Here is a 20,309-nt window from a genome sequence, read left to right as displayed (position 1 = left end):
AGTTCCAGAATTCACTGCCTACTTTACTCAGCTACAATGCCAGGACCCCTTTATAATCTTTCTTCTTTGCCTCAGAAGATTTCCTAAGCTTATAACAGAGTTCTACACATAGTAGGTATTCAATAAGCTGTTGATTATGGTTTTCTCTTCATTCAGTGTAAAACAGGAAACTCTAAGTAGCAGCATTTCACAAACTAGAATAGAAAGGGACTAAGAATCACAGGATAATGAATTGTTATTGATTAAAGTCCTTAAATAGGACAAAATTGAGTTTAACTCCTAGATCTGCCACACTGAAGCTCTGTGAACTTTGTGATCTCTCCAAGCTTTAGTTTCTTCATCCATAATATGGGGATAACAGCATTGCTTATTTGACAAAGTCATAGTGAAGATTAAAGGAGAAAATGCATGGCAAGCATATAGAATACTGTCTATCACATATTAAGTACTCCATAAGTGTAGATTATTACTCATCTTATGCTTAGTATTAAATGACTCCTTATTAATAAGGGAAAGGTGTTCAAATCTATAAAAGATGGCATCCTCCTACTTGCAAGTCCCATTCTGGCACACTAAGATGACTTATTGAATATAGGAAAGAGTACTCTCTAAAATTTGCCTTGCCTATCTGGGTGGCTATCTATCTAAAACAGCCTGTCTGGCCTGAACTATTTCCATTTGCTGTCTTTATGAGCCTGGAGGCATGCACAGCCATGAGCACATTGGAGAAATTTAAAAAATAAACAATGAAATGTCTCATACTTGCCACACATGTATTTTTCCTTCCATGATTTAGATTGGCTGGTTCTAAGCCATAAAAAGTTTATAATAAGAAAGAAAAAAGAATATAATTTGCCAGCTTAAAACTCTTTAACCTCACCCCCCAAAACTTTGCAACTCAAGGTTAAGATGTGAATGAATGTTCCAACTGACATGTTCATGAAAGATTTAATAATTACTTTGCTTATGAAAGTTTAAACAGCTGCTTAAGTTAGTAAAAAGTCTCCCGCCCAGGCAGAATAACTTGCTGTACCCATTAAGAAGGTTTTACAAATCAACAGACTACATATTCCAATGAAAGGCAAAACTGCATTTGCTGCAAAGCCTCTAACTATTCAATTATGTATGGAATGGGTTTGTTCACCAGGTCAATCAGGTTTCGTTCATTCCTTCAACAAGAGGCTTGACAGCCTCAACATTAAAGCTGTTGCCAAAGGGACTGCTGAGTATTTCAATAATTTATTTTTAAAAACATGTATATGTGAAAGAGGCCATGCCTTTTTCTTTAGGTTATTTTAAAGTGTTACTCCATGAAAATAGGGTTCATTATCCAATGGACTTGGAAATTATAGGAGGTCACATCACATTCCTTAAAAAAAGAATACTACTACTCTTTGGGCTTTCATATATACTTCTCCACCAGCTTGGATTATTTTCCATCCCTTCTCCATCCCCATAACCTACCTTTAGGATGGCTAACTCTTCATGGTTAACTACTAATGCTGGAGGAATAAGTTGGATCGCTCCAAAAAGCATTCCTTGGCCTCCTTGACCAAGATAATTCCCCTGAAATGAGCCCCCATCATACCTTATAGCTGCTATGTTGTAGCATTTACTGTCTTCTTTTGCTGTTATTTTTTTACTTTGCCATCTCTACTATGACACTGCAAGTGTTGTGAGGGCAATCTGATATAAACAACATAGAGCGGAAGCTCAATAAATTCCTATAGAATTAATAAATGACTTTTCCTATTTACCCAAAGTGTACTTTTCCTTCTTTTTCTCTCTATATCCCAACTTCATCAACTCTTGCTAATTTTTCCTAAATATTTCCTAAATATTTCCCGAATCCTTCTCTTTTCCACCTATTTCAACCTTCTTAGTTCAAGTCCTATCTCCTAACTAGATTTCAGTCTTTGTCCCTTCAAATGTATACAGTGGCCAGAGTGAACTCATATGCAAATCTACTGTGAAAATCCTTCAGTGACTCCCTAGTGCCAACCAGACAAAGCCCCAGAACTTCACACAGCCTGCCACGCCTTCAATAGTTCATCCTTCCTGTTGTGCCCCTCCTATATCTCTGCTCCTTGCTCTTGCATAAACTCTTCCTCTTCAGAGAAGGCCAATATTTATTGAGGGTCAGAGAGGCAAAATAACTTACCAGCAAAATATAAGAGGTGGGATTTGAATTCTGTAGGCTATGTTTCTTACTAAGTGTAGTGCTATACTGCCCGCCCAAGGCTATTGCTATAACCCTTGTGCCTGACACAAACCAGATACTCAATAAATGTTTTGAATAAATGAATAGTTGAAAAAATGAATATAAAAATGAATATGTAAATGGATGTAAAAACCAATAACACAGAAGCTGCCCAATGGATTTTATACCTCTACCCTACATTCTCAAAAGGTTTGTGGAATACTGCAAAACTACTGCTTAAAAATTCCCACTGCACATGAGCACATTAAAGACTAAGAAGTGGCACCAAAAAAAAGGCAGTTTATTTAACTTTTCCAATAGAAGAGCTCCTAACTGTATTTGAACGAAGAATATAAAAAAACAAACAAAAACATCTACCAATACCTCTAATCTCTGAAACAATGAAAGGACTCCCAATGTGTCTTATTACTATCTAATATTATACAGTGTTTACAATCAGTGTGATGATAATCTCCAGTATTTTTTTAGTAATGGAATTTTAGGGCTGGAAATGACCTTCATCTTTTCCAGATAATGTCCCCCATCCTATAGTTAAAAGATTAAGTGGTCCGAAGCCACTCAGCTTATTCATGACAGAAATAAAACCAGAACCAAGGTATGGAAAAATCCACCCAGTGTTCTTTCTACTACTCCACACTAGTGATTCACAATCTAGAGTGACTTTGTCCCAGACATTTGCAATGTTTGAAGACATTTTTGATGGCCATGGTTATAGGTAATGGGGGAGGATGCTACTAAATATTCTCCAGTATACAGGACAAATCTCCACAACAAAAAATTATCTGGTCCAAATATCAACAGTGATGATGTTGAGAAACCCTGCTCTACAAAAAGATAAAACAGAAAAATAAATTGTTCAGTTTAAAAAAACAACTAAAGTTTCATTTCGGTGTTTCCCACTAGCCTGTATAAGTACTGCATTACATTTGAAATAATACTGAAATTGTTTTTTGAAACCATGAAAATAACTGCTGTAGAAAAAGGTATGTATAAAAAAATAATTCCACTTATCAGGGCTTTATCAAAATGGATTTGGATATTATCAAACCAAAGAAAAAAGTCTAAAACATTTTTCTTTTCCACACAAATCCATCATAAGATTTCCTAAATATGTTAGCATTTTAAAAATATTGCCTTTATTAAGCAATTCTCATAATAAGGCATAGAAAACTACTGAGGAGCAAAAGCAATGGGCCAGCCCCAAGAGTCAACATTGGGGAATTTGCTATCCTGAGAGTTTCCACCACACATTTTAGGTAATTTGCCCTTTTGTCAGGTTAATTTGAGAACAACCCTCCTTCTGTGTTTGTTTGCTCATTTGAGTAAGATACCCTGGAAACATCATAAACTAAGTCTAGGAAAGGACTATTCGGGCTAATGTCAGGACAGGGTCTTTCCCCTTTACACTGGGCGCTACACAGAGGATGCCCACAAGGCAGCCCCTGATTCACAAGAAGCAACTCGCTCTCAGGAGTATTGTCTCATCAGGTTAATGTACTGTGGTTGTATGAGATGTCATCACTGGGGAAGCCAGTCAGAGTACACTCAAACATTCGGCACTATTTTTGCAATTTCTTGTGACTCTAAAATTATTTTAAAATTACAAGCTTTAAGTTTTTTTTAATGATATAATTGATAGTACATCTATTTTGGCTTTGTTGGTGTTCCTCTGCTAAACCAGAAGCACCTAATTCCATGATTGGTGAGAGTGAAAGGGTATGAACAGGGGCACAAGGGAATTGCATCATCAAGAGTCATTAATATCACAGAAGTGCTTCATCCATCAGATCCTTTTCCAAAGTGACAAGTTGTTAAAAAAGGATGAGGTCCAAGAAAGACTAGATGGAAGGAGGATGCATAAAAGAAATGGACCAAGAACGGGTGGGTTTCCCAGATGATAATCCTCATGAGAGTTCTAAAGAAACTCTGAGACAAGAGACTATTTATGAAAGCTCTTTGTGCCTAAGAAAGAGATGCCAGGAGGAAAAGCATGAAAGTAAGACACAATTTCTCCTATGTAATGACTTGGTAGGAATGGCACTGACTATATCCTATATCAACCTACATCCCTCAGATTTAGACACTGTCAAGCTAAGGTATGCCCATGCATAATGGAATATCTTTGGGGTAGAAAGAAATGGGAGTTAGGGAATCTGAAGTCACATTCCAGGTGTGTTCCTCTCATGTATTTATTGTCTCCTGGGACAAGTCACTGATGGATTCAGTTTCCTCACCTGAAGGTCAAGGAATTGAGACTGGATTGCTAAGACCCCTATCTTTCTGTCTCTGCCTCTAAGACTATTTTAAGTGTTAGGCTAATCTCTATTGATTTAACAAAAAATAAAATTTATTCATGGGCGGCAACAAGTTTCTTAGGAATTTTCCAATTCAAATGAACTCTTTAATGATGGGAATAGAAATAATATTATCATTTTAGCACCAGGGACTATCAGCTCAGAGCCAAAAAGCTCTCTTCGCTCTCTCAGACTCATTCTCAACTGTGGATGGGCCTCAAAGATACAATGATTTCCCAGGGGTGAAGCTAAGAGAAAGGAGTTGACCTCTCAGAGGACTGCTTTCCCCCAATGAAATGCACCCCCTCAAAGTGTTCAGGGTCCACTGAACCCTGAACCCTCCAGAACATGCCCAAATCACAGAGGAGCAGTTTCTGAAGAGGTCAAAGTGGAGAATGTGTGGCTTGGAGGAGCCAAAACATGACACTGAGGATTCATTAGGAAAAGAGTAGGATTAATGTGTATAATACCCTACTCTGCCATTTTCACATAGTGAAACCCAGTAAAGTTTTTGTATTATTGGCATTTTTTAAAGTGTGTGGTTAATTCAGTCCAAGTTTATACTGTGATTAGGTAATAGGGTTTTAAACTGTGTTAATGCTTCATCATCGCATATACACTTTCCAGAGCTGATATTCACCACACCTTGTTTATGATTCTTAGGCCAAATTAAAAAAATTCTTTATGTGCTAATTGCTTTCCTTTCATTATAGCGCTGTGCATGAATAATGAGCGATAATGGGTCATGCTGGGTGTTAGAGCTGTAATAGTAGCAATCAGCCACTGCCACTGCATGTTAGCCCACCTTCAAATCACCCAGGATGTTCACCTTGCAGGCAGAATAATGATAATTTCAATATAACCTCTATTTTCTAGAGATAATTTTCATTGCAGTTAATTTGCTCAATGTTATTTAGCACTATCCTTTAGTACAGTATAGAGCAAGGTAGTAAGGTTCGTCAACCTAAACTATCAAGACCAATGTTTATGTCACCATCAACACTATCGATAATTAAAAATAAAATGATTTTAGAAAAGTTTGCCAGAATTTAAGTGAGTTGAACTCCCTCACTGGCCAATGAAAGATTGGTGTGTAGTTGGTTTTTGAATCTCCATGATACATTTCCTTTCCCTCTTTCTTCATTCTCATTTTCTGCTTATTTATGAATAGTACTATATAATTTCCTCTGAACTATAACTGCCTCCCATTGAACCCTCTCAAACTTTCCTCCCTCTTAGTGTCTTTTCTATTTTGCTCACCTCTCTGATCACTCATGCTGACATTTATCTCTATCATAACCTTTATCCTATAGGGAATAGGAGAGAGGGCCTGACAGCAGAAAAACACTATGTGGAGATCCATGTTTTACAAGATAACTCTGAGTTGCATCACAAAAACATAGAAGTAGGGGAGAGATCCGAAGAAAAAAAATCAGGAGGGAAATAGCAAGGGACTGAATTAGGATAATAATGGCAGTAATGGATTTTGTTGTTGTTGTTGTTGTTGTTGTTGTTGTTGTTGTTAAACATACTGCAAGACTAAATGGGATGTAGTACCTGGCTGTAGGACAGTGATAAAAAAGGAGAGAATGAAAAACATATGAAGTTTTCTAACTGTGCTGATTGGTAGATATCGTTCCTTTAACAGAGACCACAAACTAAGGTATGAAGTAGAGGTGTTCAGCTTTAGACATGCATTTAGGGGTGATGTCTATTATGCCAATGAACAGTTAGTATTCTAAATGAGCAGGAAAACTTTTAGATGTAAGGAGAGTGGACATAAAGAAAATCCTCCAACTATTTTCTCCTTTACTTCCTCTCTTCATTTTACTGAAACAAAATATGTGTTGAGAAGCTACTGCATGCCAAGGCCTAGGATAAGAATTAGTGAGGAAAAGAAAAAGTGCAGAAATAAAAAGTATCTATTCAAGGTATTTTCTGGTGGGAGATGACAACATAATAATGGCATTAAGTGCTGGGATGAGGGGATGGTTACCAAAGGAGGCTTCATGGGAGATGGCATTGATCAGGGATGGAGTGTGCATACTCAGGTTCTTTAAGTCACCTTATACCTGGAACGGGGAACAAACGCGTGCTTGCCACTTCCCTTCACTGTCTGGACCTAGCTCTGGGGATCCAGGCAGGCTATAAAACAGAAGTCTTTCCCAAACACAGCCACATGGACTTCACTTTACTGCCCTCCTCCACATTCATTCGGTGGAAATAATACTGTGACTCCTTCATGAGAGAACTTTTGTTAATCTACTTTTTACATCTTGGCACCAAAGTATTTATGTCCAATTTGTGGAAGGCTATACAACACTATGGTAGGAGTGAAAGTTTAATCCTCAGCCCTGGGACCTCTCTGGAATCTCCCTACCTGGAGAAGGTACTACCGCCATAGAATATGGAGACTGAAACATCTTCACAGAGATCAGAGTATTTTAAAATTCTGGCTGACCCAGCAATTCCACTTCTAAGCATTTATCCAAAGAGAAATGAAAATATATCCACAGAAAGACTTACATAAGAATATTCACAGCTTTATTCATAACAATCAAACACTAGAAACCACCCTAATGGCCAACAACAGACAAACTGTAGTCTATTTATACACTGAAATACTACTCAGCATTACAGGAATGGACAACTGACATGACATGGATAAATCTCAAAAGTATTATACTGAGTGAAAGAAGTCAGACACAAAAGATTACACCTTCTATGATTCCACGAATAGAAATTCTAGAGAGGAAAAACTATAGTTCCAGAAAGCAGATCTGGATGTGAAGGAGGCAGGAGAGTCAAGGAGGAAAGGGACTGCAAAGGGGTACAAGGGAATGTATGCGGCAGTGGAAAATTTTACATCATGATTGTGGTAGTGGTTACATTACTGTATACATTTTTCAAAACTCATCAAATTTGGTAAATTTACATTATGTAGATTATATCTCAATAAAGCTAATTATTTTCTAAAAATCAGGCTGGGCTAAGGAGTAGGCCCATGTATTCCCAGCTGGAAGATGCCAGTGGCCCACAGAAGCTGTCTGATCCAGCACTGGCTCAGCCCTCCAGCCTCTGCAGCCCTGAGAACTCCTCTGCCTTAATGCTTTAGCCACAGACCATGATCCCCCCGGCTGCCTCAGACTAAGGCCTGCAATGACTCATGCTCCAAGACTCAGAGAATAAGTAACTTGCCAAAGTTATTTGACCTTCAGCCAGTCTATAGTCTGGACATGCCTCTAGGATTATTTGATTTTCAAACTTTGATTTAAAAAAAACTCTTGAAATTGTACATAAACTGTGGTTTAAAGCTTAGTTTAATATTCGTAAGATCCTGGCTTTGAGTTCTTTCTCAGTCACTTACAGGTTGTATAGACCTTAGGCAAGTGAATGTCTCTCAACATTAGTTTTCTCATCTACGAAATGAAGAAAATAAATCCTATTTCACTGAGCTTTGAAAGGACAAAATAAGATAGTTCATATAAAAAGCACAATAATTATTAGTTATTGGTATCATCTCAAATGCCAAGCTGGCACCAAATGGCAACACATATGTACAAATATTGCTCTCAACTATTCAGAGGTTGAATTTCCACACAATGGACCCCATTCGACCTCTCAACTAGTCATGTCTTTCTTCAGTCTGTGTAGTAAAACTTTTCAATGTAGCAAACTTTTGAAAGTGTGTGCTGTTAATAAGTCTACAAGGACCATCCCTGCAGACCCAACTCTCTTGACCACAATTCCCAATTCCCAGACATCCTATTGCCTCCTTCACTCACCTGATCTGGATACTTGCTACCAACGATCTCTGCTACAGTGTTGAAGGAATTAGCATCTGGGTAGTTCTTTGCCCCCATCTTCAGCTGAATGATAATTCTGCTCCCACGAGAAACCATCCTTGACATCATTTCTGCATCTTCTACTGTAATACAGGCTGTTGGGATCTTTGGCACACCATCCTGGTATTCCTGAACACCTGTGTGAGGACTTGAGAAAATAAGCCACCAGGTTACCTTGAAAGTAGGAATGAACCACAAGTATATTTTAAGCATCTGTATCTGACATTTGACTTACACCGAACTTCGTTCACATATGAGAAGTAGGACGAGTGGGAAATATTGTTTTATTTGATTGTGATATGAACTTAAGTTTTCTTTTTAGTAAAAATAACTTAGAAACTTCAACTTAATAATCACCTCACTGAAAACATTACATGAAATTTTGATAATTTGGATGATCCTTTAAAGTTGTAAATTGCTTCAAACTTGGAAGAACATTAAGAGTGTCTTCGGGACCAAGAGGTGAACACATGGGTTCTAGGAGACAAAGAGAACTCTCACGTCCATCAAGGCTGCAGACCGGAAGACTTATACAACTGAAAGAAAACTAGCCCAGGTACACTGACAGGCTCTGGGGCTACTCTCTTCCCACCCAAACACAGGGGTTAGAATATGTAGCCTTGAACTGGTGGTAGAACGCTTTGCAGGAAAACCGTGAAACAATAAGAAATCTTTGTGTTCCTATGAAGGAAAGTGTTGAATACATCCAGGACCCCGATTGTTCTGTGTTAAGAACAAGAACACTATCGTAATTTTGGCAATAAAGGAGAAATATTACCCTGATTTGTTAACTTTTTCCTGCTATAGTGAATGATCAGCATAAACACCATTTTTCTGCCCCCATTTACAAGTCCCACCTGCAATTTAACAATAGCAAAAGGTAAACTATAAAAGAAACCATAAAAAATCTAAATAAGTATATTTAAAGATTAATACCAATTGTTTACAAACTCTTCCAAAAAATACAGGAGGTGGGAATACTTCCCAACTCATTCTACAAGGCCACTATTACTAACACCAAAACCAGACAAAAGACATTGCAAGAAAAATACAGATCGACATCTCTTATTAATAGAAATACAAAAAATCATTAACAAAATACTAGCAAACTGACACCAGCAACATAGAACATATGAAAAAAAATTATACACCATGACAAAAGGAGATGTATTCCAGAAATGCAAGTTTGGTTTAACATCCAAAAATCAATCAAAAATGAAGTGGTAGACTCATACATCCAAATTTCAAAACATACTACAAATCTATAGTAATCAACAGAGTGTGATACTTGTGGTATAGGATAGATATATTGATCAATAGAATAAAATTAAGTCCAGAAATAAACCTTTATAAGAATGGTCAACTCATTTGAACAAAGGTGCCAATATAATTGGCATAAAAAAATATTTTCAACAAATGGTGCTAGGGCCAACCTGATATCCACATGCAAAAAAATAAAGCTGTACCCTTACATTACAAGACCTACAAAAATCAATTCAAAATGAATCATAGACCTAAATGTAAGAGTTAAAGTATAAAATTTCAAAAACTTCCTTCCTAGATACCACAACAAAATCATATGCAACAAAAGAAAAAATAGATAAGTTGAATCACCAAAACTATAAACTTTTGAATTTCAAGAGACACTATCAAAAAGTGAAAAGGCAATCCACAGAATGGGAGAAAATATTTGCAAATCATGTGTCTGATAAGGCACCTGTACCTAAAATATATAAAAAATTTAAAACTTAATAAAAAATTTAAAAATGAGTAAAGAATTTGAATAGGCTTTTTCCAAACAAGATAAACAATTGATAATAATCACATGAAAAGATGCTGAACATCAACTGCCATGAAAGGAAATGCAATTAACACTGCAATGAAATGTCACTTCACACCCACTATGATGGCTACCATCAAAATGACAGATAAAAACCAAGCACTGGTGAGGGTATGGAAAAATTTAAACCCCTGTACATTATTAGTGGAAATATAAAATGTTGTAGTCACTTTGCAAAACAATCTGACAGGTCCTTTAAAAGTTAAATATTTAGTTAGCATATGACCCAGCCACTCTACCCCTAGGTATATATATACTCAAGAGAAATGAAAATATATGTTCAGACACAATATTACACACAAATGTTCATAGCAACAGTATTCATAACAGTCAAAAGGTGAAAGCAAATCTAGTGTCCATCAAGTGATGAATGGATAAACAATTGTGGTTTACCCATATAATACAATATTAATCAACAATAAAGAAATGATGTTCTTGTATATGATACAACATGAATGAACCGTAAAAATATCATCATAAATGAAAGACATCAGTGACAGAGAATCATGTCATAAGATTCCCTTTATATAAAATTTCAGAATAAGCAAATCCATAGAGGCAAAAAGTAAATTTTAACTTGCGTAGAGCTAGTGAGGGAAGGGAAAAGCAGCAAAGGGGAATGAATGCTAATAGGTATAGTGTTTCTTTTGAGGATGATGAAAATGTTCTCAAATTAGATAGCGATGGTAGTTGCACAACTTTGTGGATATACAAAAAACCACCAAAATGAGTGTTAAAGGGTTAATTTTATGGTATATGAACTATATTCCAATAAAATTTCTAAGATATCAAAATAAGAATCTTAAAGTCTTAGATTTATCTTAAAGTCTTAGTCATATCTTTAAGGAGAAAATCCTGGTATCTTTTTCATTCAAAACTCATGCTTCCATAAACCTAGCTTATGAGATATATGAAAACAAAGCTTGATGAATACTGTGCTTTCCCTATAGTATACCTAAATATAAAATGAACACATAAAAACATAAGTTTAAATAAATTTTTCAAACCTAATTAAATTTCTGGGTATCTTATATAAAGTGACATAACTGAAGTCAGTTGAATATTTCTGATTTACATAAGCACAATATTTAAACAAATAAGCTTGAAATTTCCCACCTGATTACCACATATCAATCAAACTCCCTTAATGCTAGTCATTTCTGACTAGTTGTTTATCAAAAATACCATACATGTTATGTTTCTGAGCATTTCAAAATTTGCAAAGCTCAAATCAACCCTTGAAAGTGGGCGTCAGCTTATATATTAAATAACCAACAAAAGGACAATTATGTATCTCTACTGAGAATATGTAGGTTTTCACATGGGCATATAATACATTGACTAATGTAAAATTATTTCCAACACTTGTAATATTTCCTAAAGAAAGGGTCTGGAGGTAGGAATGGTTATAAGACTTGTGAGCTTTTGAAGTTATAATCTTGTTTCTATGAGGGTTTTTTTTTTTTTACGTCTTTTTTAGTATAGTTAAAAGAGCCCTTATTCTGTTTATGAGGTTTATTGGATTTAAAAATTGGTTTGAAAATAACTCTCAAAAAATTACAGTTGACTGGTTATTTTTAGATCTAGCACCTTAAGAGCAAATTCATCTCAGACTTTTACACTGTTGTTAACAATAAAGAGTAAATTAATCTCAGATGTTTATACTGTCATTAATGACACAAAAGCGAAAGGATTCATTTACATCACAATTTCACAAAAGGAAAACATTCAAATATTTCCAAATCCAACAAGTGAAAAAACACCTGAACAAGAGAGAAGAGGTAGGACTAAATGTCATTTTCAATTTCTGTGGTTTAGTTATAATAGCATAAGAGAGACAGGAAAAAGTCAAATTTTGAATTCTATTCCACATTGATCACAGATTCTGTGAACGAAACTTAACCAATGTGTTTAGTATCTTACCTTCACCTATAGTTCTCAGTAAGGAGTCAATTACAAGCACAGTATCAGATATACCTTCTAAAATAGAGGGACCCAGCCAATTCCACAAGTGTGTGAGTAAGAAGGAAGATGGTCAAAATGCTCAGAGGAATAAAATTGTGATTTCAATATCCACAGTATAAAGGAACGACTTTTGGTATTTTTTATCTAAAACACAGTAATGTAAAGGAAATTCAAAGGTATAAGATGATAACTGCCTATGAAATAAATATAAGAGAATTAAAAATAGCTAAAATTTTTATATTTAATATTTTGTCATCTATAAAATACTGCATAAATGTTAGATTTTTTATTATTATATATTTTTAACTTAAAGTAAACATCACCAAATATATTTGGTCTTTTTTTCCATTTTTGACTTCATTCTTCTGTATGTTACAATCACTGCTAGCTTACACTAATTTCATCTACTTTTGGCTTTTCTTCCTTATTTTCTTCTCTAATCCCTATAATTTTTAAAAGAAATATTTGTTTGTGTATTAAGCAAAACAAAAACTTAACTTAGAACAATGATAGTGTTCAAATAAATAATTTATTTAATAAAGATGATAAATATAAATAAGATATAGAACATAAAATCATTTGGGAAATGAAGATGGTAACCTTAATCAATGAAATGCTCTGTCTATATTGCCAACTGAATATTGTTCTCAGTTTAAGCCCTAGTGGAATACAATTCTGACTGATTGGACTGAAATATATTTAAATATCATCTAACCCAGAGCACTGTCTTCTCATTCAAAAATATCCTAAATTTCTATTATTAACTCTGTTAAACTATGTTACTCTCTAATTAACCTCAGAGCCCCAACATCCTCCTGTTAGAACAGAACTGAACATATAACTCATAGCACATGCTATGGACTGAATGTGTGCGCACCCCCTCCCAATTCATATGTTGGAATCCTAACCACCATGTGAGGTTACTGTGAAAAGACAGCAATTTACAAAATCAAGCTCCCAACAAACACCAAATTGGCCAACCCTGAGATGTTGGACTTCCCAGATTCTAGAACCGTGAGAAATAAATATTTGTTGTTTATAAGCTACCCAGTCTATAATATTTTTTTTATAACAGCTTGAACAAACTAGACAGCCCATGTTATTGGAAGAGAAACAAAATAAAGACACTTGATTGATTTAAAACTCTGGAAAAATTGGTGATTGATTTCTTTCTTAACATGAGGAAAATAATTTTAAAAGCAAAGCATGAGCTACATACTGAAGGAGAAACAAGAGAACTATGTTTTCAACATGTGTTCCACAGAATATTAGGCCTAAGAAAATACATGGGGGAGACATTTCCATGGTTAAATAAAGTCACAAAACACTGGGCACTATTTCACCTTTTTGAGAAGCCCATTAGCCTATGGTAGACTCTGACAAGTAAGATATTTAAGAAATGTGTTTGACTAAGCATTTCCCAACCTCAATTGACTGTAGAACCCCTTTTTTCATGTAACACTTTTATCATCTCATAGACTTATCTGAGAAATACATTTTATAAAATGTTAATTCACTCTTCTTTAAGAAGGACCAAAATAAGGCTAGCAATAGTATTTCCCGCCTATGTAATATTGAGATCTTTCTACAGTGAGAAAGTAAGTTTCAAATCTAAGTATCGTTGATAAAATCTTTTGTAATCTGGCCCTGATTAATTTATTTTCTCATCCCCTGCCACTCTTTACATAAACACAAATACACCCCACCCACACTGACTTCTTACCATGCTCAAAAGATGCCTTTCCCTTCACCACATGGAGACTTGATACATGCTGCTGCCTCCATGTGAACTGTTCACTCTCCCATTGCAATGCCTGGGAATTTTCCTTCAAGGTTCAATTCATATGGCTCTTCCTCTGTAAAGTCTTCTGCAAACCATTTGGTTGGAATTGGAGACTAACTCCCCTATATACCCCAGCTGCCCTCTCCATAGTTCCTAGTACATTATACTATAATCATGTGTTTAAACACTCCATACTAGATATGAGGTCCTCAAGAGTCAAGACCATGTCCAATTATTCTTTGTATAGCAAAAACTGATAGAGTCTACCATATTTTAAGTATTTACTTAAGTACTTATTTTAATTTATTTATTTTAAATAAATACTTAAAATGTAGTAGAATTTATAAGAAATATAGTTTCTACCATATATTTAAATGCCCAATAAATACATACATCCTCTATATATTTGATAATGAAATGCATCCAATGTCATATATGACATGCCTTGTCAGATTTTAAAATACATTACAAAGACCAATCATCAAAATATATATTATAACCAGTAAATAGAATACAAATTCCAGGAAAAAAAGTTAAATTATTATGTTGTAAAACACACCAAAGGGAAAAGAATAGTTATATATTAAATATTAACATAGCTATAAATCAATATAGAAAAAAATTAATTTGTATTCATATCTTACTTTACAACAAATTCCAGAAGGGTCAGTGTTAAACACTTAACAAATTTTATTTTAGTTCAAATTAAACAAGAAAATATTTATTACAGTTATTTGGGATATTTTCCCAATACTAAATAAATATAAAATATAAACAGAAACATAATATATTAAATGAATTGAAATTAACTTCTTTTTTGAAATGAAATGTGATTTTAAAATATTTTTAAATAATATAATAGCATAGAAAGAATGTGACATAGTGTAGCTAATTAAAACTTACTGGACAAAATATTTTTAAAAGAAATGACAAAAGCCACACCCAGATAGAGACTGTGACAGATAGCTCTAGGGTGGCTCTTTCAATACTTCCTCCCTCATCTTCCTTGACATAGAGGCTCAATAGCTATATGTTTGGTCTTCAGTTCCCTTGCAAGTAAAAACTGGGCATACGATATCATTCTGACAATGAAATGGAGGTGGTATTATCTGAGGAGTACATTCCTTCCCAAATATGAAGACAAAGACTCAGATAAGAAGCCTGAAGAAGCACCAACCGTCTTGTGACCACAAGTCAGCAAGTACAAGGGAAGGCATTTACTGAGGATGGTGAAGCAGACAGACAAAAAGAGCCTAGGACCCTAAGAGCATCATCAATCAGGTATCCGCCACTGATTTACTGTTAAGTATGGTAAGTAAATTCCTGTTTCTTTAAGCCACTGTGATACTTAGCTTTATGTGTTAACTTGATTGGGCCACTGGGTGCCCAGCCATTTGGTCAAACATTACTCTGGGTGTGTCTGTGAGGGTGTTCTGACTGAGATTAGCATTGGAATTGGTAGATTCAGTAAAGTACATTGCTCTCCTGAACTGTTCCATCCCCCTCAGCATTTTTCTTCAAGGTTCATTCAATTCAAATGGCCATTCCTCTGTATACCATTGGGTCAAAGGAGAGACTCATTCCCCTGTATACCCATTTCTGTCCTAGACAGGTTTCATCCAATCAATGAAACATGAGTGGAGCAAAAATGTTGAGTAATTAGGAATCCCTGCTGTCTCACTATCTGAGCTAAGACACTGGTCTTCTCCTTTCAGACCGGAATTTACACCATTGGCTTTCCTAGTTCCCAGGCCTCTGGATGTGGACTGGAACTACATCATCAGCTCTCCTGAGTCTTCAGCTGCAGACCTTGGGATTTCACAGCCTCCATAATCATGAGCCAATTTGTCATAATAAATACCTTTTTATCTATACACATATTATTGGTTCTCTCTTTTTTTTTTTAAATAACCCTGACTAAAACAGCCACCATTAATAAAATTTCCCTTTTCTGGCAGCCAAATATATTTGCAACGTTTGCAATGACCAAAGTAGACAAGTCAGTGCACTACATATTTAAAAATTATAAATATTAAAACTTCCTTATACAGACATACAGCTTCATATCAAGTAAATAAATCCAAATTAAAATTACTAAAGGAATTCATTATAGAGAACTCTGGGGAGATAACATAGTAAACCTATATGAAAGAAATGCTCAAGGAGTTCTGCAGGGTAAAACAAAAAGACACTAGACAGTAACTGAAAGCCATATAAAGAAATAAAGATCTCAATAAAGGTAAAGAAATGGATATTATAAAAGTTATTTTGTTATACCAATGTAGTTCTACTTTTTGTTTTCTACATGTTTTAAGAGGCTAATACATTTAAAATAATTATTAGTTAATGTTTGGGGGGCACATAGTGTATGATATCAATGACCAAAAAAGATGGAGATTAAACTGTAAAGGAACATAGTTTTTTTTATGTTATTGAAGTTAAGCTGGTATAAAGTCGACTTAAGAGTGTTGTAACTTTAGTATGTTAAATGAAATTCCGATGGTAACAACAAAGAAAATAGCTCTAGAATATAAACAAAAGGAAAAACATATGAGAAAAAACCATAAACATTCTACTATATAAAAATCAACTAAATGAAAAAAAAACAGTAATGCAGGAAATGAAGGAGAAAATGCTAAAAGACATAAATAAAACAAATAGCCAGATGACAAAATTATACCCCTAATTATCAATAATTACTTTAAATGTAAATGTATTAAGCTCTTTAATCTAAAAACAGAGCTTGGCATGATGGGTTTTGTAAATAATACAAGTGTATGCTATCTGCAAGAGACTCACTTTAAAGCCAAAGACACAAATATATTGAAAGTAAAAGAATGGAAAAAGATATTCCACGCAAATAGTAACAAGAGAACTGGTGGGAACTATATAAATATCAGATAAAATAGATTTTAAGTCAAAAAAAGTTTACAAGATACAAAAAAAAAAGGACATTATATATTAATAAAGGGGTCAGTACAGCAAAATATAACAGTTAAAACATTTATGCACCTAATGACAGACCACCAATTATGAAGCAAAAAATGATAGGCTTAAAGGTAGAAACAGACAGTTAGTTCCATAGTAATAATTTGAGACTCAATAGTAACTCTCAATAATAAACAGAACCAGACAGAAAATAAGGAAGGAAACAGAGAACTGAACACAATCAACCAACTTAACCTGACAAACATATATAGACCACCCTACTCAGCAATATATACATATTTCTCAAGCACACATGGAACGTTTTTCAGGATAGACAATATGTTAGACCACAAACTAAGTCTCAATAGGTTTAAAAAAAAAAGTATCCCTCAAAGTATCTTCCCTGACAACAATAAAATAAAGTTAGAAATAAATAACAAAACACAAACTTGAAAATTCACAAATTTATGGAAATGAAACAGCACACTCTAACCATTGGATCAAAGAAGAAATCAGAGAAAATTATAAAATATTTAGAGATGAATAAAAACAAAAACACAACACACCGAAACGTATGAGATGCAACAAAACTAGTGCTAAGGGAATATTTATAGCTATAAATGCTTATATTAAAAAACGGAAAATCTTAAATCTACTATCCAACTTTGCAACTTGACAAAGTAGGAAAAGAACAAGCTAAACCCAAAGCAAGCAGAATGAAGTAAATAATGATTAGAACAGAGATTAATGAAACAATAGAAAAGCAACAGAGAAAGTTAATGAAACCAAAAGTTTATTCTTTGAAAAGATCAACAAAATCAACAAACTTTTAGTTAGATGTACCAAGAAATAAAGACTTAAATTATTAAGAATCAGAAACGAAATTCGGGACATTATTACCAATGCCACAGAAATAAAAGGAATCATAAAATGGTATACCCTTTTTGGAAAACAGTATGGTGTCTCCCCCAAAATTTGAAAATATATTTACCATATGATCTGGCAATTACATTTCTGGACATATACCCAAAATAATTCAAAGCAAGGTCTCAAAGAGATATTTGTACATCATGTTCACAACAATATTATTCACAATAGCTAAAATGTGTTCACCATTCACCCTAGGTTCCACTGATAGATGAATGGATAAGCAAAATGTGATACACACATACAATGGAATATTATTCAGCCCAAAAAGGAAGGAAATTCTGACATAAGATATAATACAAATAAACATTGAGAGCATTATGCTAAGTGAAATAAGACAATCACAAAAAGGCAAATACAATGTGATTCCATTTGTATGACGTACTTAGTCAAAATCATAGAGATGAAAACGTAGTGGTATTTTCCAGGGGCTAGGGGAAGGGAAAATAAGGAATAATTATTCAATGAGTATAGAGATTCAGTTTTACAAGCTGAAAAGCGTTATGGAGATGAGTAGTTCTGATGGTTGCCCAAATAAATGTATGTAATGCCACTGAACTGTACACTTAAAATTGTTAAGATGCTAATTTAAGTTATTTGTACTGTGAAAAGCCATTACATACATAAATTAAAATAAACTCCAATATTGTATAAACTGTGGGGGCAAATATATGTATATCCCATGTGGATGGTACTGTAAATTAGTTTAATATTTCTAGAGTGTGATCTCCTAATATGCAGCAAAACTATAAAAAGTCTTATTTTGTCTCCTTATTCTGCTTTGAAGAACAAACTTCTTAGCATTATTATAAAATAAGAAAAAGAAACAATTTATACTAAGATGTTCCCTGCATCTCTGTGTATAAATATGAAATTCTAGTCATGATCCTGCAGAAGAACTTCGAGAGAGGTAGCAAGAAAAGGAAAGACTTACACGACAAGTAAATAGCCAAAAGCAATAAAATAAAATAGAAGAACTAAAATAAAATAACTAAACACAGTATGCACATAAGACCGAACATGAATTTGGAGTGATGTAAATTTAACTAATATTCACTTGATTCTCTGAGATACTACAGTAATCCTGTTAAACTTTTATCATGTCAATTGTAGCATTACCACTAAACAAAATTAAATTCGTCAAAGTCCATACTACAGCCTGGAAGAAAACCCTGGAGCTGTAACAGTAGAAATTTGAATTCTTAAAATTCTAGGTCACATCTATTTGAGCACCTGTGGCAAATTAATAGAAAAATATCTATTGAAAAATTTTCCCCACCATCAATTATATGAAATACTTGCAGTGTTGGTCCATCAATGGGCCATCTAAGCAGAATTACAAAATTAATATTTTCTTGATACCAGTCACATTTGTGTTCAAGGACTTTTCCTGTACATCTGGTAGTGTTTTAACTGTTTATTCACATTTGTGTACAACTTCTCAGCATTTGAGGCAATAAGTTCATGTTTTAGTCTTCTAATCTTCAGAAAAGTCATGTATGAGATCTCCATCCCACAATCATATAGAGGGTACAGAATAAATTCTGAAAGAGACTGTTGGCACAGAGAGGAAATTAGCACTCAGTTACTTCAAAGGAGGAAAATAATGTCTACATACAGAATCTGTACATCATTATCAGTAAATTTGCTTAAATAATAGATTTCCATTAAATAAAAGTGAATGTCTTGCCCTTTGATTTAAAAGTTTCCTTTCTTTGGCTTTTTTAAGCTTTACCTTAACATTAGCTTTTTTCCCTTATTGTTAGGCATCATGAAAAGACCTTTAACTCAGATAAGTTGTGGAGCTTTGCACACTACAGATTTAAGGAAAGTTGATATTCTTGTTCCACGAACTCTTAAAACATAAACCCTTCCATCAAAATCACAAAATACCAAAAAGAAAGGTTAAACTCTCTGACAGAGTAGTCCATGGAACGTGCCAAAGAACTTGATAATAATAGCACCTACTGAGCATTTGCCACAGGGCTGGTAGAGTTCTGAATGTTTTACATGCATTAATTCATTTGCCAGCCACTACAACCCTATGAAGTAAGGACTCTTATTGTCCCCACTTTACAGATGAGGAAATTGAAGCACTGAGAGGCTAAACCCATGGTCTAATGGCTAGAAGTGACAAAGCCATAACACTGAAAGTCTAGCTTGCATCCATCCTCTTAACCTACATAGAATCTATATTATATTGCTACCAACCACACTAGTAAAAATGAAAATGATCTTGATAATGGTAGTGATGATGATGGTGATGATTACTCTTAATAGCAATAATAGTAATTACTACCTTTTGAATATTTAAGACATATACTGAGCTAAGCAATTATATGTTACCTTATTTAATCTGCATATCATTTCTGAGATAGATGCCCATATACCCATATCTGTAGTGAACTAACAAACACAGAGTTCATGAATAGCTCAAATGCTCTGAGCAAGAAATATTGAATTTTAAGACCAAGCTTTTATTTTTTCCAGACTCGAGGGAACCTAG

General features: G+C 34.4%; 1 protein-coding gene across 2 annotated transcripts in view; it reads right to left on the bottom strand.

The window, feature by feature from the left end:
• The window catches only part of CPQ (carboxypeptidase Q), a 433,138-nt gene that overhangs the window by 213,815 nt on the left and 199,014 nt on the right, over nt 1–20,309 (bottom strand). For both annotated transcript variants that reach the window (XM_036233308.1, XM_036233307.1), the window contains one exon: nt 8,301–8,508. In XM_036233308.1, coding sequence (XP_036089201.1) covers nt 8,301–8,508 — 208 coding nt within the window. The remainder of the gene's footprint in view (nt 1–8,300; nt 8,509–20,309) is intronic.

Source organism: Rousettus aegyptiacus, unplaced genomic scaffold (genome assembly GCF_014176215.1).
Source record: "Rousettus aegyptiacus isolate mRouAeg1 unplaced genomic scaffold, mRouAeg1.p scaffold_m13_p_15, whole genome shotgun sequence".
In the NCBI taxonomy this organism is placed as follows: Eukaryota; Metazoa; Chordata; class Mammalia; order Chiroptera; family Pteropodidae; genus Rousettus; species Rousettus aegyptiacus.
The sequence above is the reverse complement of the archived record's forward strand: the minus strand, read 5'-3'. Positions and strand labels throughout refer to the sequence as shown.